This window comes from Pagrus pagrus (assembly GCF_965226575.1).
Source record: "Pagrus pagrus genome assembly, chromosome: 21".
Taxonomy (NCBI): Eukaryota; Metazoa; Chordata; class Actinopteri; order Spariformes; family Sparidae; genus Pagrus; species Pagrus pagrus.
In genome coordinates this window covers 8,868,003-8,891,407 of record NC_140208.1, presented here as the reverse complement: position 1 = coordinate 8,891,407, position 23,405 = coordinate 8,868,003, and the positions used below count along the sequence as shown (strand labels likewise).

General features: G+C 42.6%; 2 protein-coding genes across 4 annotated transcripts; one reads left to right on the top strand and one right to left on the bottom strand.

The window, feature by feature from the left end:
- Nucleotides 1-416: 416 nt before the first annotated feature.
- Nucleotides 417-4,091, bottom strand: hpdl (4-hydroxyphenylpyruvate dioxygenase-like). Its single transcript, XM_084342779.1, has 5 exons — nucleotides 3,401-4,091; nucleotides 3,145-3,311; nucleotides 2,892-3,043; nucleotides 1,439-1,566; nucleotides 417-1,032 (listed from the first exon to the last, which is right to left on the bottom strand). Exons 1-5 carry the CDS (start codon nucleotides 4,075-4,077, stop codon nucleotides 831-833), a joined length of 1,326 nt encoding a protein of 441 aa, XP_084198905.1. The 5' UTR covers nucleotides 4,078-4,091; the 3' UTR covers nucleotides 417-830.
- zranb1a (zinc finger, RAN-binding domain containing 1a) lies at nucleotides 3,785-21,958 on the top strand. Of its 3 annotated transcripts, none has more exons than XM_084342777.1 (10): nucleotides 3,785-3,857; nucleotides 5,687-6,521; nucleotides 11,792-11,979; nucleotides 13,163-13,316; nucleotides 14,275-14,346; nucleotides 15,234-15,432; nucleotides 16,682-16,802; nucleotides 18,902-19,031; nucleotides 20,508-20,737; nucleotides 20,918-21,958. In XM_084342777.1, the coding sequence occupies exons 2-10, from the start codon at nucleotides 5,696-5,698 to the stop codon at nucleotides 21,131-21,133; spliced, it is 2,136 nt and encodes a 711-aa protein (XP_084198903.1). In that variant the 5' UTR covers nucleotides 3,785-3,857; nucleotides 5,687-5,695; the 3' UTR covers nucleotides 21,134-21,958. The 3 variants fall into 3 exon arrangements, with proteins under 3 accessions (XP_084198903.1, XP_084198902.1, XP_084198904.1); XM_084342776.1 differs by lacking the exon at nucleotides 3,785-3,857 and adding an exon at nucleotides 4,883-5,199; XM_084342778.1 differs by lacking the exon at nucleotides 3,785-3,857 and having other exon boundaries at nucleotides 5,669-6,521.
- The last annotated feature ends 1,447 nt before the right edge of the window (nucleotides 21,959-23,405 follow it).

The following is a 23,405-nucleotide window of genomic DNA, read 5'->3' as shown; positions in this document are numbered from 1 at the left end:
TACGTATTCAAAATCTGACTTACTTAACGATTATTATCAAAGAGATTTAACATATTAAAAGTACTCATTGTGCAGAAGAAATTGCCCCAGTGCATATTATATCTATGGATTATTATGAGTACTCGTGCACTCTTGTGAAAGTAAGGTTTTATTGTTGTCACTCAAATCTCCCCCATTTTTATTAATTTTTAATTATTAAATGATGGAAATTGGAAATATAATGGTGTATAATAAAGTAAAGTACGAGGACTTAACATAAGTTAATGTTCATACTCTCCATTTCTGGCTAGGTGGTGATGTTTCACCCAAAATAACCTAAGAGATTTCAAGATCTCTTATTTTGACATTTCAGCCCACACACACTCGAAGACACACTGAGCATGTTATTTCGAGGACAGTAATTGGTCTTCACGGTCTACTGTGAGTAATAGATTTATTAAGGAACAGTTGCTCTGGAGTCAGTCAGTTGCTTTGCTTTGACACAGTGAATATGAAGACATTCTTTTACTGAGACAGCAAGAGTGTTTGTTGTAGTAACATTTCAAGTTTAGTATGCACCATCTGTTCTTGTGCCACTTTGTTCATAATCTGTTGAGTCACGTTGAAAGCTAGATATTAATACAACATATAATTCGTACTTTGTTCACAGTGCAACGTGTACAGTAAATCAAGATTTAGAGCTTTGGGAAAACTCTTCCATAAATATATTACATCTTTTTTTACAGTATACATACAGTATTTTTCCCTAAATAAGTGCATTCATACTGATATATATAAAAAAAACACAGGAAATAAAATAAAATAACCTCAGTTAAAAATATTTGGAGTGACTAATACTGAGCAGTTTGCGCAGTCTTCGTGGATCCCTCTCCTCGAGAGTCCGCCCTCTCGTTCTCCATGTGCACCTGCACCGACTTCCACAGCGCCCTGATGTTCCCCTCCCCAAAACCCGTCGCCCCCCTTCGCTCTATCAGCTCCAGGAAGAAGGTGTCCTCGGCAAATATGGGCTTGGTGAACACCTGGAGAAGGTATCTGGAAACGGAAGATAACACGGTGAGGACACTTTTGTTAGTCTTACGTGATCCTGAGAAAAATATTGATGATAACTACACGACAAATGATTTCACAGGAGATGCATCGCAACTTTCATGCCAGGTCCAACTTCCAGGTTAACCTTTGTTTTCCTGGCTTTCATTGCCAAATATAATTTCTTACGTTTTTTTTCCATCAGTCTTTTTTTTCCCTGTACATATTCCAAGTTAAATGGGTATCTACCACCGACCTGGACAGAAAAACCTGACATCTTGTCATGGATAACACTGATTTAAGGCCAGTTGTTTGGTCAATAAGTATGTAATATAAAAATGTTCCGTAACCGCCTGAAACTGAAGCTAGCTCATAGAGGTGTGTGAGATCACAGCTCTCTATTGCCTCTCACTTTGTGTTTTCTCTGGATTCTGTCTGTGACGAGGGATCCTGGTGCAGGTCTGTGTCCAGGAGAATGCCATGCTGCGCCAGCATCTGAGGGTCGTGTCCTGCCTCCTCGATCTCCTGCTGTTTTCCAACCTGTCACAGCACACGGGATAGGTAAAAGAGTTGAAAACCTCAGTAGGAGAGGAAACATTTGCAATAATATGATCAGTACATGTTATAATAATCCATTGTTATAATGGATAAATAAATATAAATATAATAACCAGCCACAGAAAGTGCTACCTTAAAAGCATACATTTCGATGAGTGAGGAAATCAAACCGAAGTTTAACATCAATAATGTGGACTCTCATGTAAAAGAGCTTGAATCACTTTCACAAAAAGAAATTAAAATATGGATAAATTAAATGAGATAAAATCATTTGATACAAATCCAAATGTAACCCTATTTAGGGACTTTTTCAAAATGTATAAAATTTAATTTCAGCCATTTTAAGGACCTGTAGACTCCCTGCTCTCTGTAGACTGACCTTGGTGCCTGGTGATCCACTTTAAATTGGTGGACTGGACTGTGTGTGTTCATTTTACATGGTAAGCAGCAAATTCATGAGCCAGAGCAGCTCTGCAATTTCAAGTTTGAAAAGGTGCAGTGTGTAAGAACTGACCACCTGTTGAATTTATACTCCAAAAAATGGTTTGTGCTGCTAGCAGTCCAGACTGGGAACTTAACGTGCTGGAGTTTACACTGCTAGAACAGGATATTTGAACCAGGATGGGCTAGGGCTAGCTGGTTAGCATGCTAAACGTGCTTTGCAGCACAATACACAGTAGTCATCATGACATCTAAACTGTTATTCCTTCACATTCTGTTGATAGTTTTGTATGTTTACAACCAAATTTTACATGTTGCACCTTTAAAGACAACCCTGATCTGTCTTGTGTACATACTACAGTATCTTACAAGTCGCTGAGTAACATGTGGGCAGTTTCTTCCATTTATTAAGACACTATTAGTTTATTTATTATGGTAAATGAGTAGTTTTGCAGTTCTGTAAGAGCCAGTCAAACCTCAAAACAAATAGGTGGAGCATATTAAAGTAACCGCTGGCTGCTGTTAGCTAGTTAGCTCAGTTAGCCGTGTAGCTAGCAGTCCAAACTGGGAGCGCGACGCACCGATCGTTTTTACACTGCTGGCACAGGATATTTGGACCAAGACGGGCCTGGGCTAGCTGGTTAGCATGCTTTATAAAACACATTACATGTTATTTTAATGATATTTTTTTTCTCTTTTATAGTTTTTACCAAAATTCTTACATATTGTACCTTCTAAGACAACCCTGATCCGTCTTGTGTTGTGGTGTAACACGTGTTGGCGGTTTCTTGCATTTATCACGTCAGAATTAGTTTATTTGTTTTGGTAAATAAGCTGTTGTGCGGTTCTGTAAGAGTCAGACAAACCTCGGTGTAATAGGCAAAAGGAGGGGAGAAAAACTCGACACCAGCTTCAGCCATCGTTTGTGCAGTAGAAACAATATCCTTTGTGTACAGCCCAATGTGCTGGATCCCTGCAGACCTGTGCTTCTCCAAGAAGGTGTCAACCTGATTCCTGCCTGAAATGAGTGCAAGCACACAGTGAGACAGGAGTTGTATTATCATCAACTATGGCAGAAATTAAGTACCTCCAAAGAAGGGAGTGGCTGCTGTTAGTCACCTTGTTCGGGCAGAGATTCTGCAATGACAAACTTGCAGTCGGGCTCTTTTTTGTCCACAAACGGGAGGGCGATGCCCGCTTTGCTGCATTTCCAGTACTCCATGGCGGTGAGCCGTAGACCAATGCCCTCCTGGTTTATGACAAAGCCTTCGTCCACGTCTTCATTACTGCTCAGAGGAACAAAAAACAGCCATCTTTAACAATGAGATCAAGTTAAATGAATAGAGAATACAGCTTGAAACCAATAGTCTCTCACCTCTCAATGAAAAACCTCTTGAAACCAAAGATCTTCTCATACCACCCCATGACCTGCTGGGTTGTTTTCCTGGGACATGCATAAGTGATGTGATCAAAGTGTGTGATCGGACAAGACGTGTCCTCCTCCTCCAAGCTGCAGTCCTTTCCAATCACATCAAACCCAGGCAGGAAGCTTCCCTCATACTTAGTCCTGTCAATCAGCGTGTGGCACACATTCCCCACTATAGATTTAAGCACAGAGTAGGTGACATGACCACTCTCGTCCTGAACAGTCGTGGGAGGCACCAGGAAACTGCAGCCCAGATGGCGCAGAGCATTGAATGACCTTTCCACATCCTGCACCTCGAAACACACGTTGCACACAGTGTCCACCGAGAAATGTGGGCTGACATCGTACAGACATCTCGTGGGGTTATCCCGGCTGTACTTCCCCACGGTGACCCGGTGTGGATCAGGTGAGCGTCTGTCTTCATCCAGTCTCCCTCTGCTCTGGTTCGGTCTCTCGTTCACGACGAAGACCGCGGCTCCCTTCCTCAGAGCCAGCTGTCTGGACTTGTCGGTTAGTCTGGCAGCAAATAAATTAAACTTGAACTTAGAGACGAGGTCGTTCGCTAATTTCTCCGCGTTAGAAACGTGGAGCGAAATGTGGTGTAACCGGCTCAAGTAAGCTGCCATGTTTGGATGTGACGTTTGGGCAGGGGGCGTGTCCAACGTGACCCCTGGCCTTATTTTTTGTGTATTGTCACTGTGACACCCATGGGATCATATTTTATAATATGTATATATGTTTATTTTGTGTGTGCGTGTTAATATATCGAATAAACACTGTGCCGACATTTTTAAATAATCAGTGATGTAAGTAGAGGTCAATTAAAGGTGACAAAAAAATAAAACTCTTTTGCATTATTACAACAGAATGCATGCTTTTCTACACACGAAACCCCATTTCTGTTTCTTCCTCTTTTTCTTCTTCTTCCTTATCCATTCTCCATCAATTTTATTGCGTACAACAGTTGAATTCATAACGAGGGCTTGCTAATTTATGGCACACTTTCTGCAAATAAAAAGCCGCGTAAGAACAGTTTAATAGACTGCATTTATTGTCCACAACATGTGGAAAAATGTTTTATTTATAAAATCAAACGACATGTTTCATCACAGTAACCGCCGTGAGTAGCGAGGCCTTTACAGTTCCCGCTAAGCTCGGATATTTCTGAATCGTTTGGTTAAACACACGCAGGATGTGCTATTGAAATGCTGCGTGGAGTGCAGACAACACATGATGGGCTGCAACAACTGAGCAACGTAATGAAGACTCGCTATTCCCTTTAATATCAAATTTCACAGTTATTTTGAACCTCTCAAATACTTTCCGTCACTGCTGGTTGTGGTATTTCCGATAGCTTTGAAGGCAACACAGTACTTCCCTTTTTATCCAATCGCGTTGAGCGCTGAGCCAGATGATTGGTGACGAAGGCAAGCAAGCGTTTATTTTGGCTCTGCTACTCGTTTGTCTCACTGTCGCCGCCATTAAACAACACGGAGGCGATGTAAACCATGGAGTGTCGCGGATTTAAAACATGATTCGGGGACTGCGGAGGCTTTGCCAAGGTGTGGTTTATTCCGCGACAGGTTAATGTGTCCACGAAGGTAAACATGTGAGAGAGGAAAGGGGTCGAAATAACTCGGATTGGGAAAGGTTTGACAGAGCAGGAGGAGGGGAGGGGGGTGGGCTGTACAAGAAGGGTTTGTTGTGGTTTACAGCAGCACTTGAGAAACGAGCGGAGCCACGAAACGGTAAGAGTTTAACACATTTTTCCTAATATATTCCTTAAAAAATGACATGTTCGATTATTTTACGTCTTATTAAAGGGTCGTTAACTGTTGAAATTGACGGTAGCTACGTCTATGCTATGCGGTTAGCTCGCCAGCTAGCAAGCTAACACCAAACACTGGACATTATTACATGGTAACGCAATAAAGCTTCCCGTCATGTGAATCAGACCCAGGCTGTTAATCACACATTGTTATGGTAATGAACAGCTGGCCTGGCAGACAGTCATGGTGTTTAAATATTAACACAATCTCAGGCTGCCGTTGTCATTGAAGATGCCCGACCAGATGTAAGTTAGTTCACAAACTGCTGCAACACGTACTATTAAATCTCCTCTTTTGATTTATGTGTTTAAAACACAGTGTTAGCGTTTTATATTTATTGACCTGTAAGATACAGCACAAACGGTGTTCATGCCTCACATCTAACTAGATTTATCATCATCCAAAGTGATCCACAATGACGGAACAGAAGATAAAGTGGGTCTGTGACTACTGCACCTATGAGAACTGGCCCTCTGCAATCAAGTGCACAATGTGCCGTGCCCACAAGTCAAGGGGTCCCATCATCACAGAGGAACCTTACAAGAACAGCCCCGATCTGGACCCCAGTCCAGAGTGGGATCCCCCCAGAACTGAGAGTGGCAGCAGCCTCCTCATCTGCCCTGACTCCAGTGCTCGGCCAAGAGTCAAGTCATCTAGCATGGCTGAGATTGCTAACAAGTGGTCTTGCCAGATATGCACCTACCTGAACTGGCCCCGGGCCATCCGCTGCACACAGTGCCTGTGTCAGCGCCCGAGGACCAGCAGCCCCACAGAGTCCCCACAGACATCAGGCTCCAACGCAGGCTGCCGTCCTGCTGTCCACTCCCCTGTGGATACCTGTGAGGAGTACAATGACAGAAACAGACTCAACACCCATCAGCAACACTGGACATGCACAGCTTGCACTTACCAGAACTGGCCCAAAACTACAAAGTGTGTGGTGTGCGACCACCCCAAGCCCAACAACCTGGAAGCCATAGAGCTGGCCGAGTCCGCTGAGCCGACACCTATGATCAACGAGCAGGACAGGGCCAGGTGGAGGGGCAGTTGCAGTGGCGGCCAGAGACGGTCCCCTCCTCTGCCCAAGAGGGAAGACAATATGAAAATGGACTTCCAGAGGATAGAACTCGCAGCAGGAGCCATGAGCAGCAAAGAGGAGCAAGAGATCGACTTCAAGAAGCTAAAGCAGATTAGAAACCGGATGAGGAAAACGGACTGGCTGTTCCTCAATGCATGTGCTGGTGAGTTTTATTACTTTTCATTCCTACAGGAGCTGAGGGGATTAAGTATATAGTCAGTCCACAACAACTTTGGGAAATGCTAAAGATCCTTCCCAGCTTCTAAAACGTGCGGATTTGCAACATTTTTCTCTTTTTATATCAATAAAAATTGTACATGTTGTTGGCTTTCGATTAATGGTTAGACAAATCAAGCAATCTTAAGGCACCATTTTGGACTCTGAAAGCTTGGGATGTCATCTTTCACACATTGTCCATCAATAAATTGACAAACGAACCATTGGCTTGCTCAAAATAAGAATAACAAAAAGATACAAATTCAGTTTTTAGATTCCTTGGTGTTCCATAGTGATGATAACGGATATTGAAAGTATTTATTGGGCTGTGATTATGTGTGAGAACACTTTCACTCTCATTTCCCTCTGTGGCTCTCCTGAGTAATCTTAATGGTACAAAATTAATCTATACTCTTGTCCCATGTGTTTTCTTTGTAACAACACTTCTATTGTCACACCAGCTTTTTGTTCCCTCCCATGATGTCATGCTCTGTGATGACAAAGCAAAGCGCTCCAGTCAGAGGCAACTGTTGATTGTTTTTGTCCCAACGGCAAAACGTCTCGTTTCCTCTTAGTTCTGTTTTTACTACAGCACAGATGGGGCCTCACCCTGCGAAGGCCAAGGCTGCATAGTAGTGTGATGTTTTATTGATGATGACAAAATGTCTCGTTGTTTAGACTCCACGCATATAACAGTACAGCAGGAATTTAGCAAAATATGAGCTTGGCAGGGTCTGCGAGAAGGGTTTAATTTCACAACGTTGCGCTTTCAGGTGGAAAATATCGACTGTAGCTAGACGACACTGATCATCAACAAAGCATAAGTGATGCTGAATGGTAGCATAATAAAGATGTGTAACTAAATGGCTAGTAGGAACTTGATCCAAGTCATCAGTGAACCTGTAGCTGGCCTTGCTGCAACACTGAGAGTGTCTTTGAGAAACTGAGAGGGTGTGAGTGTTTCCCAGCCGGTGGGGATGAATGAGCCGTCTGGGCAGCGCAGTGAGACCGGAGCCCGCAGAGCAGAGACTCTCCTGGCTTGCAGTCAACAGACCCTGTAAACACTGGTGCTTATGTGCTGACCAGGGGCCTCTAGGAGGCAAAAATAGCCTTGACAAGACATGAACACCAGTCAACAAAAAAGCAAAAAAAAAAAGCACGAAGGCAGCACATGATCACTGTCCTCCTGACCTTTGCACCGATTGCCCTCTGCAGCTTGTTGTGGAGTAAGAAACATTACACTTATGACAGTTTTTTTTTTTTTACCTTTTATCCTAGATCTACCCGTTATGGACCTTTTGATTTAATGTCTGCTTTTTTATTTCACACCACGTCAGCTGACTTTGTTCAGTTATGCTCTTCAAAGGGTTTGTCAATGGGGGAAGTGCCTGCACATTACGGCCAAGCCAAGCACTTCCTCAGGTCTCACAGCTTGGTCTCACTTTGCTCTACTGTTTCCACACATTTCTGCTTTAGTGTTATTTCAGCGCTCTATTCGGGCCAAAGTCAGACGAGCCCATTGATTCGACGTTCCCCCAAAAGGAAGCAGGCTCTGTTTGTGTAATATTGTTCTGTTGTTTCATTGAAAGACTAAAACCGCTGAGTCTTGCAATGGCAGATGTTTGTCTGTATGAGAATATTATGCTACAGTATCACGTTGCTCATGATGTTGTGTTCAGGTTATGTGATTAGTGCGATCACAAAAAAACATTGTGTAGTAGCTCTGTGTTCGCCTTCTGGAAACGATGTTGCTGATCAGCTGAATTTTTATCTGATGGGCTTAAAACAGATGTCAGCCATGGTTACAAAATTCTGTTTGTAGTGTTTGTGGTTACAAATATTTTCAACACTGTGTAGGCGGAAGTATTGTCACGATACTGGAATTTCTAAATACCTTAAAAAAAAAAAAATTAAAAAAAAATCAATATTCGATACTACGATTGCTGCTATGAGGAAAAATGGCACAGCACAGAGGGCATAAAGTTTTGGATTTTTATGAAAAGATACATCAAAGAAGGTTTGTGTAGTGTGTGTGTTCAGCACAATGGCAATTAAGTTGATTTGCTTCTGGAGGAGGCGGGGCTGTGTGGGCACTGCAGGGGTGCGTGTGTCGACTTGCTGTCTGAGAGAAGGGCAAGAAAACGCAGCTGCTACTGGTGTATCAATACCGCACAAAATTTGTATTTTAAACCTTTTTGAGTTTTCAGAATCTATTTTTTGATATAACAATGTTTTGCAGTGTCAGTTATTTGATTAGTTTAAACGACAGCACAACATTAATATCTGTTCAGACGGTCACTATGTCCGACTACAAAAGGGTTATTGTGGTCCTCAGACTTGACACCAGGATCAGTGTTTATCTTTCACTTGGAGAAAGACTTCTGTGGTCAGGAATGCTGTCATGTTGTAGTCTTTGTAAAACCTGGAGGGAGAAGGTAACCATTCTGACAAGCTAGTTTTTCCACCAGGGCCTCATGAGGCATCCTAGTTACAGAATTGTTAATTACACACTGCGTGACTATTTGTCATGTCTGATGTTCAGGATGCACCTTTTCTGGCTGTTTGGGCCATTTTGGGACTGATATTTTGTTAACAGATCCTGACATAAAAGTTTTTTTTAAGATTTTTAGAATGAATCCCCATTTAAGTCCACATTATTTACATATCTTGTTGCAGATGGCAAATAAGAAATTGATGTATGAAGATAATACTTCAAACAGCTGCGAATGCTGCAAGTCCAGGTTCAAGGTGCTCTTGAAGGTGAAATGCAAAAGGTGGAAAAGTTTGATAGTTTCGGAAGCTTCACAGCAAAACAGCTGAAGTAGGTAGGGACTGAAAAACCAAACTGAAAATGAAAAATTATTAAACTGCCCCATACAGCCCCCATTTACACTTTTTTAAAGCTTAACTCTTCAATGTAGCCGCTGAGCTAAAAGTGATGGTGCACTTGCATCCTGTCTGAAGTGTGCACAAAAGCTTGACCACTTGTTGAGGGTGAAAACCATGTTTCTTCAAATTAATTTGGACTCTCTGGGCTTCCGGAGACTTGGATTGTGTGGTACAAGCTGTATGAAGCCTTTTTTATTTTTTGTTTTAAGACAAGTCCCCATCTACTGCCTTGGTTTTGGAGAATGCTGCAACACTGTTTTGCTGTGAAATTCCAGAAATGTTATGTGGACTACGTAACGTCACCTGACTCACCCAAATCATCAGTTTTGGGTGAACTTGGCAAGGAGAGACGCCAGCATTCTTTTATTGTTGTTGTGGCAAGGAAAGGGAGGGAGTGCTATGACATGGAACACAGGTCTGTGGCTTGGATTGAACTGTGGACAATGTGGTTTGGTGGTAAGCGCCTTAACCATTATGCTATTAGGACGCCATCACCATTTATTTTGTGCACTGCGATCGTCACCCTCTAAGAAGATGTGTGCTGTGTGCTGACGCTGCTTCAAGCCAACCTGGTGCTGTTGTAACAAAGTGCCAAACATGAGAAAATCAAATCGGCAACACTAACCGAGAGAATTTTTTCCATTTCACCAATGTGTTTCGGTGTAAGGCCTTCATCAGGGTGGTTTAAGCAATGTGAGACCCCGACATCAACGGCACACTCAAGCATGCTTAATGTTGACACTCATTGTGGAAACGCTCCACATATAAAGAGTGGACGTGGACAGTTTTGACTCAAACCGAGCAAATAATTGTATGATTTATAATTATATCCTTGCAACATATTCTTGAGGTCTCCAGCAGGGCAGCAGCTACCTTGCAGCCAAAATCATTTGGCATCAATTTACGTATCTGTGTTCACTCAGCATGTGTAAAAGTAGACCGGGCGTTCTTGGCATCCTCCAGTGCAGGTTCTCTCAAGGTGGCTGTCCTTGGGTGATCATCCTCACATAAGACGGTTGATTGAAATTAGCCAGCGCTTCAGTGTTGTGTTCTACCTATCTGCTTTTCATTTTCACTCCTAACAGATGTTGAGACTGCTAGCTCCGAAAGGAGGGGGAGGACGCTAATCTGCACAGACTGTCCTCTGTTTGAAACAGTTCTCTGATAGCTCTGCATTATATGCTACACTGCCCTGTCTGTTTGGCGATGTAGTAGCCTGACAGTGTGATAACTGTTCTCACACTGGGTTAGCTAGTGGCTACATCTTTGAGGTCATCTGAATTGTGGATTGACGTCATGAGCTAGAGAGCTCTGCTCACTCTGAACACTTTTTGTGTTTAACTCTTTTCCTCGAGTTTCCTGCATTTGTTATGTAATTGTAATATAAATTGGTTGTGACTGAGAACAGTGTGATGTGTTAGCACAGTTTTGATGGATATTTCTGGTGTTCTTTCATCGAACATGGCAAGTCGTCTGTTACATCTCGTTTCTATTACAAGCAAGGACATGGAGTTGGAGCTGCTCCAGGAGGCAGTCTAATCCATTTACAAAGAATCGGCCTGTTTTAAAAGGATTCCCATGTCTTTCTACTTTCATTTATTTTCTTTGCAGATGTGTTTGAACGGGGAACATGAGTGTTTGGCATAGTAGATTCACATACAATACACTTACTTAAACTAATGCAGTTTAATACAGCAGCTATGCGACAGATATTACCTGCGTTAAGGTCATTATGTACAGTTGTTGTTGAAATTGTTTTATAGAGTTGTATATTGTCATGATGAGTTTATTGTAGTTGTTGTCCCACATTGATATAAATTCTATGTCTAATAGAGCTGCAAGGATGAGTAGAATAATTAATTGCCAACTCTTTGGATAATCGATTAATTGTTTTAGTCAGTTTTAAGCAAACATGTCAAACATTTGGTGGTTCCAGCTTCTTAAATGTAAGATTTTGCTGCTTTTCTTTGTCATTTATGATAGTAAATGAAAAGTCTTTTCATTTGGACTGTAATCGGCAGATTAATTGATAATTAAATAATCATTATTTGCAGCCCTAGTCCCCATTAAACTAGTAATGACAGCGGTGGTTTGTGTACTTGCAGCTGTTCTGGGTTAACTGTTAAATGTGAGTTGTTTTCTGAACAGCACTGTTCCTTCTTCCTTTAACATAGATTGTAAACAATGTAGTTGTGTGCCACTTCCATCTAATTTCAATAGGACATGAATTCCTGGAAAAGTGACTGTGTGTATATACAGTGACTGATCCATTTTTACACCAACATTTCTGTCCTCTTTTTCTGATCTTCCTTCCTCCCTGGGCTGCAGGAGTGGTAGAGGGAGACCTGGCGGCAATAGAGGCCTACAAGTCGTCCGGCGGGGACATCGCCCGGCAGCTCACCGCTGACGAGGTGCAGCTCCTCAACCGGTCCTCTGCGTTTGATGTAGGCTTCACCCTGGTGCATCTGGCTATCCGCTTCCAGAGACAGGACATGCTGGCCATCCTGCTTACAGAGGTAGGCATCCTGATAGATGTAGTCTGTCTGGAAAAATGTGCCATTAATATACTGAACAAGTTGTCTCTCTCTACACACATATTTATGCACGCTAATTCCCCCCTAGTAGATTAGCAGTTTAGTCAGATTGTACATTTTCTTACTTTTTTGAAAAGTAAAATGTAATCTTGGGACTTCGTTTACATGCAATATACAAAGTCTGACAACCAAATTGGTTAAGTTGGACAAGAAAACCTCAGAAGTGTTCATCTAATTTTGATGCCATTCTGTGCTTCTTCTAGTCAACCACGTCAGTCTATAATTGTTCTGCGCCACAGTGGACGATAAATGCAGATGCCCGTAATGCCTATAATTACAGCAGAAGTGCACTTTGAGGATTAGGTGGAGGATTAGCCTGGCTGCAGTCCTCCTGTCACTGGTTCCTAATGGACCTGATGCCACAGAGCTGATGTGGTTTGCAAGGAGGGCAAGCAACGATTAGGAGAGGCACAGAGGGCTGCACTCTGAAACAAGTCACTGAGTTTTGCAGAGAAAGATGGCCTCCTCACTGTGTATGGCAGAATTTGATCCTTAGTATAAAAAATGCATGCAACATGTATGACCATAGGCCATTCATATCACCGAGGCCAGACTGAATATTAGAAAGGACAACTGTATACCACAAAACACTAGACAGCACTACAAAATACAACCAGAAAATTAATTATAATTGCCATTATTCTCACTACTCATTGTACAGCAAGATTTTCTAGAGCAACACCTCTCTAAAACTGAACATTAACCTTCATATTTACCATAAGGTTTTATGTAGTCGACAGCACTTGCAAATAAGTATATAATACTTTTTAATATTGCACAGCAGCAGAAGGAAACAGAGTTTCAACACGAGGCCTCCCTCAGTGTTACTGTGACATTTGTGGGTGTGAACCCTATTAAACAGAGACCCGGAAGCTCGTAGTGTTTGACCACTAGCTGATACGAATCATCATAACAACCATGACAACAAACACCAAGTATAAGTAAGGGAAATAGTATGAAAATGTAAGTGTTAAAGAGATTATATCTTACTAATCTTGCAACAACCCAGTTGATGTATACAATTCAAAATAAAGGATTGCATGCATAAACTCATCATGTGCAGAACCTACATATATTGACATACATGCATACATATGTCTTTTAGGTGAACCAGCAGGCAGCTAAGTGCATCCCCTCCATGGTGTGTCCCGAGCTGACGGAGCAGATCCGCAGGGAGATCGCAGCCTCGCTACACCAACGCAAAGGAGACTTCGCCTGTTACTTCCTCACTGACCTGGTCACCTTCACCCTGCCTGCAGGTACCTGTGATATCTTGATGATCAAATCACTTTCCTTATTGGACTTGTTTGCATATGTGTAATCTAACACCTCCTTAGTTTATCCCTTAATTAATTTAGCTTCCTTGGCCCCACTGTAGCCTCAATAAACATTTCAAATTTTGCAACATCAACCCAACAACAGTCTCTAACATATTTCCTTTTTTAAGTTACTCACTTAAAGACTGACATTGAATACTGCAGGGTACATTTACTCTGCTAGGATAGAATAGAAAAATAATGAATTTTGTTATATTTAGGATTGTATTCATGCTTAAATTTCATGCACATCTGTAGGATTTTCCTCTGTGTAATTGTGCAGCACTTCAGAATGTGATCTTGAATGTTGTCCCCGTCACTAGGGGAATTGGAGGAATGACGGCTCGCCTTGTTGTGTGGCATTGCGCAGAGAATCAGCAGCTCAGTGTCCCCGTCCCTGTGGCGTCATGTCTTCACTGAAATGACATACACTTTGCTTTGTCAGAGCTACCAGTTGTGTTTCTGATTCAGAGCTTCCAGTGCTGCTGGGATGAAAGATTATGCAGGCTTCACTGATAGATTTGAATTTATTTTTTCTCTGCTATGCCAAGTATTTCTTTGCGGACAGAATCTGGCCCAAGGCCAGCTGCAGGACGCTCTCTCTCTGTTTCTCCCTCTCTCTTTCAGACAAAGCCAGTGCCATTCACTATTGAGCCAGAGAATAGCCACCAGTGTTCTGGCTTTGTGTGTGCACAGTTCAATACGCACAGAAACACAACATGCTGTACAGAGCTTGTGTTTACAGTGTGCCATTGACAAAATGTCAGCCAGTGAATGGAACTGCAGAGAACATCCCCTCTGTGTGTCATTATTGTAGAGTTTCCAAGTTGCCCTTGGTGCTGCGTACCATTAGCTTATAATGAGCATGAAAACATAATATCTCTCCCATGTGTCTTTGCAGATATAGAGGACTTGCCGCCTGCTGTCCAAGAGAAGCTGTTTGATGAGGTGTTGGATCGAGATGTGCAGAAAGGTACCCAAGATTTATTCATGTTCACATCTGCACATATCCCCAGTCTTTGATTCACCAAGTGGTATCAAAGTGTTAATTTTAAGGGTGCTTTGTAAGGAGTTCCAGGTTGTCAGGGCATAGAAACTAAAAGCAGATCTTCCAAGCTCAGAACACACTCGAGGATTACCTGTGATTCATCTTCTGGCTGTGACTTTGGTCTAAAAACCAACAACTGCTCATTTTGTGTTTTTCCAGCCAGCTTACCACCTCCTGCTTCATCCTCCACACCCTCTCTAATTAGGTTAATTGAGCTGACTGTTTTCACTCCCTCACACGTAACCAACTACACACTCCCAGGACTACGCTCTGACTGTATCAGAGGAGTCTTGTGACCCATTTAAGCCTCCATAAACTGGGTTGCTCGGGAGAAGTGTTCTGGCTTTTTGTTTTTTGCACGGGAATTAGCTGAGGTCGCAGAAAAGTGTGTATAATAATATTACAGGAGGACAGAAAAATGCGGAAAAGCAGGTTAGGCGATGCACATTTTGTTTCGACTAGCTGCAGCAGTTGCATGTCTGAAGCGCTCAACGCAGCATTTCTCCATCCCATGCTGAGTTTTTGTGCACAGATTAAGGACTTTCAGCTTTTTCGAGTGCTTTTCTTCCCATCCCCCTATTTAATTCTTCTCATATACCCAGTAATATTTCTTCATTGGTCAGCTGAGGTGAAAAATGCAACCCTCGTCATGTTTGCTCACCAAAAAAGTTTCATCCACAAAATCCTCTTCCTGTCTCTCTTGGAGAAGTTCCCCATTGGTGTTCTTACCGCAAAGTTTGACAAAAACACGAACCTGTCCTCTTACCGATGGTCTTACCTCACGCTCATGCATTTTTCCTGTCTGTGAATAGAGTTGGAAGAGGAATCTCCCGTCATCAACTGGTCTCTGGAGCTGGGCACACGGCTGGACAGTCGTCTGTACGCCTTATGGAACCGCACAGCTGGAGACTGTCTGTTGGACTCGGTTCTTCAAGCCACCTGGGGCATCTACGACAAGGACTCTGTTCTCCGCAAGACCCTCCATGACAGCTTGCATGACTGTTCCCACTGGTGAGACTCTCAAACCTACACAGTCCGTATGGTCACTTAAATCCAGGAAACATTTGTGTTACTTGGAATAGTGTCACATCAAGTGAGTGCGTCATGTAGTATTGTTCACGATAATGTGAAAAAAAAGTGTGATAATGGCCATGTTCCATGTTGTTGACATGATGATGTCCTACCATTACGCACAGCAACTACAAGTATTATTTTAGGACTATAACACCCACTCAAACTTGAAATACTGTAATATATTCTCTTAGTGATCTGTAGGAACTGACTTCTATCATTATGAACATTTAATTTCACTTTGACACATTGTCTCCGCACAACTTCCCCAGTTCTCATTTTCAAAAAGAGCATTGTGTGTCATCAGCATAAAATAAAGTGGGCGCACATCCACTTTACATTTTTGAAGGAAATAAACCCCTAAATACTGAGAAATGTAGCTTGCACCAAACCGGATTTGACACGTTAAAGGTGCATGTTAAAACTGTCCACATGTCGACTTCATACCCCGAACAAAAAGGGGGCAGCACATCACCAGAGTAACCGCTAACTGCTGCTAATTATAGCTGCCAACTGTAGCTGCCATTTGCGAGCAAGGTAGCCCAGCTAGCCGCGCAACTAATGCTGCCATTACATTACCTGCCTATGAACTGTGAGCTCGAGGCTAGGGGCTAGCTGGTTAGCATGCCAACTTCAGCAGGTATTTCTGCTACACAATACATAGACATCTTTTGATATATGGTCAAGACTGTTTTTGTTAATTTCGATTAACTTTTGAGTGTTTTAGACTAAAATTCTTACATATTGCATCTTTTTTAAAAAAGAAAAAAAACATCTCACACAGAATTACCATAGATATGCATGTACTGAGTGATAGTGTAAGATAGGGTTTCCCTGGTTGTCTGCAGCCAGTTGATAGTCATGACCTGCTGGGAGTTTAGTGGTTTTGATAATAAGACTCGGAGGTTCAGTGTTGAAGCATTTCCTCTGGATGTTTCCATGCTTCCCTCACACAGTCAAATATAGGAGGTTTGATTACTTGGTGAAGGAAAGACATGAAAGAGATGTTCTCCTTTTAATATGTATTGCAGTAGGTGTGAGGATGATTGTGTTTATTGTGTAAAACTAGATTTCTTTACTCTTTTTAATCGTGTTTAGTCGTCTAAATCCAGTTGTTGGCTGTTGATGTGGTTATCATTTGCAACTGATTTTAACATGAAATGCTGTACTGCAACTTTTTTTTTTATAGGTTTTACACGCGCTGGAAGGAGTGGGAGTCTTGGTACTCGCAGAGTTTCGGTTTGCATTTCTCCCTGAGAGAGGAGCAGTGGCAGGAGGACTGGGCGTTCATCCTGTCTTTGGCCAGCCAGGTAATTATGAGGTTCCTTCTGGTTTACTCACTTCCTTCCTCTGGTTCACTATCAATCGAAAGAAGGAAAATGGCTAGTGCGGTAAGTCTATAAAGGGAGTGTGTGCTTCTCGTAAATGTGTTTTGATGATTAGAGAGTAATACTTGGAAAATTATGCATATACATTGATACATTATCGAAGGAAAAATGGCAGGTTTACTATCAAGAAGATGGGTGTTTGAGGTTGTTTGAAATTCAGAAGTTAACCAATAATAGACACGGCACCAAGTTAATTATTTAGTGACTGCTACTGTGGTTTAGAAGATCATTAAACTGCCTGGCACACATTTAGAAATGCTGGAAGTTTTTCTTTATCCTCCTGATCGTTTGCACAAAAAGAACAAACTTTGTACCGTCGCCCTTTTTGGTTTTTGGCGATGGACACACCTGTTTCTTCCTATTCTTGTTGTTGTTGTTGTTGTTGGGAGAGAAAGTAAACAAGAAAATCTTGTGTCTCCTGCTGAAGGCCCCCTGTGGATTTTTCAGTTATTTTTACTTTGTTTTTGTCACACATTGTGTGTGAAATCTTAAAGCCCAACACACAGGTTGAAAACATTTCTTTCTTTAAAAACATTTGTAAAGCTGGTTTTCTTTCTTTTGTTTCTTAATCAGTCAGTCTGGCACGCACACTCACATTACTGTCCTCTGCAGTCAACAGGAACGTGTATCACCGCCTGCATACATGCGCTTCCTTATGTGTGCTAGTGGAGCATGAGATATAAACCAAACAGGGACATGCTCATCAAATATGACTTCATAGCCTCACTAGCCGTCAAACAAGGTCCATTTAACTTTCTGTAAGTTCACACCAGCTGCGGTCACACTTTGGATATTAATTTAAAATTTCTGTCACGTCCTGTCACTGCAGTTTTGCAAGAGCCATTTCTAATTGGTCTAAATGAGGCCCTAGAGACCTGCAAGTTCAGTTTGCTTTAGAGCATGCAGACATCAGAGAGGCACGTTTTAACTGTATGATCTTCATAAATACTCGTCCGCTAAAACTAGTAACCAGCACTGTAATGTAGAAGGTCTGAATATGGATGTAAATTTTAACCGTTTTGTTTTTCAAAGGTTTAGAATATGCTTTAATTTGAGTGTAATCTAGAACTACAGCTACACAATCACTCATGTAATCCAAAAGTCTTTTAAATATTTGAGATGAAACGATCACTGTCACCATATTTGTTTGAAGTCTCTATGTTTTAATGTGGGCAAGAATTAAGTCGGCATGATCAAAACATCCAATCAAAGTCGATGTGAATAGCTGGTAAATTAAACAAAGTGACAATATACATCGATTGACGTGGGTATAAAGGAATTCTGTAAACTTGCAATTGCATTTAAAGCAACATTATGTAGAAATTGGCATTTTGATGTGATGATAAATGATAAAAATGTTGCTTGAATTTTACTTTTAATAAGCTGTACCAACCCCTGCCTTGTGGACTGTGTGTGTGAATGACGGGGAGGACATAAGCAATTAAGATAGATCCCCCCCCCCCTAAGATGGAGCTGTAGATTGACAGCTCATCTGCTTGTCTGGCACGCCTGCTGAAGCAGCACTCCTTCCCAACATGTGACCGTGGGATTACAGGCATTTAGCAGAGAGCCACTCCACCGGCAGCATAAACAAACACACGCAAAAGCGACCATGTGATAACCTCGTCTGAGGCTTTGACAGTGATGGAGAGATGAAAATCCAAGGGACAAGACCGGCCTTTTTATATCCCGTCACATAAGTGTGGATGACTTTGAAGCCCCCTTCTACCATGAAATGTCATTGTAGCTGTCATACATTTAAAAGCAGCATGCAGCCCGCTTTCTGCTTATTCAGATGGTACAAGTGATGATTGGCGTGCAGACGTCCTCAGAGCTGCTGTGTTGCAGGATCACAGTGTGCAGGATGCTCCGTTTTGCAACATGATCACAGTACTTGGCACCCTCAGCCCTTGTCACTATTTATAGTTCTGTTTTATTCACTGTACAATCAGGGGGAAGTCTATACATTTACTACTGAATGATGTGTGTTTTTTTTCTGTTTCTCTTTCTCCTCCTCTCAGCCCGGGGCCAGCCTGGAGCAGACCCACATTTTTGTTCTCGCACACATTCTTCGCAGACCGATCATAGTCTACGGAGTGAAATACTACAAAAGTTTCCGTGGGGAAACGTTAGGATACACTCGTTTTCAAGGTGAGCCAGCAGAGAATTACTATGTGATTCTCTCAAAGCATTTGTTGAAACAAATTACACATTACTCTTGAGGCATTTGGGTGGGGTTGATTTACTGTTCACAAACCTGGCTGGGATCAGCTTTAACTGAAACAGCGTTCTGCTGAAGAAGTAGTCCCCATAAAAAAACGTTCTTAAGTCATTTCTCAGTGCTACCACCTCCAATGAGTGTCTAAACTACACATGAACTACTCCATTGCCACCAGACTCCATTTGCAGAAAGAGAAATTTTGATATCATACAACATTCTTCATTCAAATTGCCAGAAAAACAAATTAAAACTCAGCAACACCATCTTGGTCCTCTTTCCACTGTTCCAACAATCACCAACTCTGGTGATTCGCTTTGAAATAAACATGTTATTCACCGTATTAGATGTGAAAATATTGTAAGAGGAGCGAGGGGGGTAACTGGCATGTAAAGTCAGAATATTTTCACATCTAGCGCGGTGGTTAAGGGTTTATTTCAACCAAACGAGAGCTGGTGATTGATGGAGCAGTGGAAAAATGATAAAATTACCGTTTCTGCAAATGGAGTCTGGTGGCTTTGGTGAGCGGCAGCAAAAAAGATGTTAATCTTGAGCAAAATGGTCCGTCTCTGTAGGGATCTGCTCCATAATGCTGTCAGACACTTAGACTAACAATCGGAGCCCGACAGGGACAAAAACAAACTCTTTAAGTGGACATACTTTGACAGTGTACAATTCCCCTCAAGGATTACATAGCAGTCCAATTTGTGGCTGCCAGCTGTGGCAGTCTCGCTCAATAATGGACCGATATCAAAAAATGTTTAACCAGTTGGTCACTTAGTTACTTGGGCTCGCTCAGTGAACTATCTGTACTTCTAAAAGCCTTCATTTTTATCATTGAGTTTGGCCTCTCACTCCGTACGCGCACAACAGGAGATGATTTAGCTCTCTGGAGTCGTGCTCACAGCCTGACGGTTGCAAATAAATTCTAGAGCGAGCACAGACTGTTCTACTGATAACCTGATGACTCAGCACATATCTATTCAAATCAAGGTGCAGTCTGGCAGCTCATCATACCCAGTAATTGTAATGGGTGCCTTAAAGGAGCCATAGCTTTAGTCTACATTGCACACTAAGTTTCTGGTGAGTGTTTGGAGCAGGAAGTGGGCCCGGCGGAGGTTAGAGGGCTGAGGGAGGGTGCACTCCTGAAGAAGCACAGCTCCAGGCTGCACAACAGAGCTGCCCTCTGCTCACAATGGGCCGCTTGTTTTCAGACGGCTGATTCGCAGCCATTTCTGATGTCAGGTCAGATTTGAGATGGCGCTTGGCCCCGACTAACATCCGCACACTCTGTAATTTGAGCACACAGCTGCAGGGCCAGTTTCTACCCAGGTGACTCTCGTGACATGGTGCACGGAAGCTCCCAGCTGGTCTGACTTGCTCTTTGTGTGGTTGTGTGTGTGGTTTAGGTGTGTACCTGCCTCTGTTATGGGAACAGAGTTTCTGCTGGAAGAGCCCCATCGCCCTGGGCTACACGCGGGGCCACTTCTCGGCCCTGGTGGCCATGGAGAACGACGGCTACGACAATCGCGGTGCAGGCGCCAACCTCAACACTGACGACGACGTCACGGTCACTTTCTTGCCACTGGTGGACAGCGAGAGGAAGCTGCTGCACATTCACTTCCTGTCTGCACAAGAGGTAGGAACTGATGTACAGATGTGAAGCTAGCTAAGTCTGGGAATTAATAATTATACATCATAATTGAGTAAATGTACAAATTTCTCCCCGCATGCAGCTGTGAAGTAGATGTTTGTGATACATAACTGTGGTCGCCCGTAGCTTCGCATCTCAAACACGACTGCATGTTTTGTGCCTCAGATGGGCAACGAGGAGCAGCAGGAGAAGCTGCTGAGGGAGTGGCTGGACTGCTGCGTGACGGAGGGAGGCATGCTGGCGGCCATGCAGAAGAGCTCCCGCCGCCGCAACCACCCCCTGGTCACCCAGATGGTGGAGAAGTGGCTGGACAGATACCGCCAGATCCGCCCCTGTGCCTCTCTGTCCGACGGCGAGGAAGAGGAGGACGAAGACGAGTGAGCGAAGGGCAGGCAGAGACGAGAGAGAGAGATGAAGCTCTTTAAAAGACTGGACACTGCAGGCTCTGGGAGAGTTCCTTACTATCTACATTTCTTTTTTTTCTTTTTTTTTTTTTTCTCCGAAATGTAAATCTTTAACTTGTAATAATGCATGTGTTCTGTGAGCTCTGTGATAGAAACAAACCCAGCAACGACATCCAGAATCCTGATTACTGCTCCTATGAAAGCACATCATGTCCACTTAGTTTGCCTTCCTGTTGCCAGATCTCCTTTTTGTTATCAAGGTAATCATCTCGACCTGAGAGAAAAACTAGAACACGTAGGAAAAATATACTCTATTTAAGGAAATCCCGAAGCTGCACTAGATGAGGAAAATTTCATTTATTGCCTGACAGAAATTTTTTTGCTTAAAACTGAGAGGATGCTAATCCGTCTGTGTGTATGTTTAAGGTTTAAAGAGCACCTGTTTTTCCTGATCGCCGATCCCCTCTGCAAACCCCCCTCCCTTCTGATGTTGGATTTATTTATTCGTTTAGAGAGTTAACGCGCGGAGGCGATACCTTTTTTGTTCGGCCCCCCGTTTTATCTGTGTTCCGTTTGATCCATTCAGTCTTGAAGTATTTTATTTTGCACAGATTATACCTACATTCTGTGAGGGGGAGGGGGAGAAAAAGGACGTACAAGTTTACTGACATTTTTACGTGTGATTTAGTCGCTCATTGTCATGTTTAGAGTGGGTGGTGGTGATGCTGGTGGGGAAAAGAGAAAACCAAACACTCTGCCTCTTTCTATAGAGTGCATTAATATTAAATTTGACTCACTTGCATCCTCTTTGTTGCCGTTGTTTTCTTCCTCATGTGATGTTTGGATTAGAAAAACCACCGAGGTTGGTGTTTTGACTGGAGTTAAGTAGGACGCGGCTTCAAATAGCAAAACACATGGTGATGGTGGATGGGAGTGTTTTTAAAATTTGATTAAGCCTGCGTGATAGTTGATCACACACATAAAGACGATCAATAATGCTCACACCTTCTAAATATAGTCTGGATCACTGTAGAATGGACAGCTAATGCTGCATTCACGTGCTCCTCGGATGGAACGACGTCCCGAGTTCGGATGTCGTTCTTTGGACTTCAGTGTGTTCATGTGCCTCCAGCAACGTGGATGATGTTTTGCATTTCATCGCTCAGAGCGTTTAAACAACACATCGACAGCTGTGTTTAGTATTTGAGTGACAAGGAAGAGCAAAGGAAACAAGTCATGTGAGCCATGAAATATAATTTCACAAATATGCATGTTACCAACAACCCAATGTTTGCTTTCGTCCGCCATCTTTCAGCGTCGTATGTCGTCAACTCAGCAACTTTCCCCGAGTTGTTGTTCCAACTTGAGGGGGCGTTCACCTGAATTTTCCCAGTCGGAAATACTTCTTCTGGTTATTCCCACACCACACGAACACACCATGAGTCAAAGGCTGTTTCTTTTTGTTTTGGTTTTTATGTGTGGTGTTTTTGGAAGAATAAGGCCTTTGTGTTCCTGCTGTCACCCTCTCGGGAGCACCCTGTGATTCAAAACAACACAGATTTGCTCTTTTTAAATAAGGTGTTCTGTTCAGTAGCTGAAGGGGATATGTGATGAACAACACAAGCATGAGATGTAAAAAGATCCAGACAAACTTGCAAGAGTAGATATGTTTTTCTTCTTAGATTTAAAGTTCTGGGAGAAAAACACTTTCCTAATTCAACAAGGATTGAGTTATTACAGCTACATCTTTTCATCAACAACAAACCAGAGGTGGCAAAAGTACACACATTGTTTACTCAAGGAGAAGTAAGGATACGATTTCTTAACCAAAGTACGAGCTCTGAAGTGACCTCAAAGTAAAGAAGTAAAAAGTATCCCTCTGAAGGACATTTCTACAAGCCATTTCTGTGCAAAGCTAACTGATCCTTACATCTTATATATATATAATCCAAAGACTATTAAACCTGAAGACTTGGTAGGATTTGTCCGAGCTGTTTGTAAAAGCACCAGAAAGATAGTTGATTGTTGAGTCCCATTCCCAGGACATCAAATACCGACATTTTGGATTGGTAAAGCGCCCCGAGCACAGCAACAAATTGAGAAAATAGGAAAATCCAGGCAGAGGGCTGGAGGCATTTTCTCCCGTCTCCCCCTCTGTCTGTCTGTCTGTCTGTCCGTCTGTCTTATTCTTTGCTACATTTACCTTGCTTGATAAGCACTGATGGGTTTAGACCATTCTTGTGACGTTG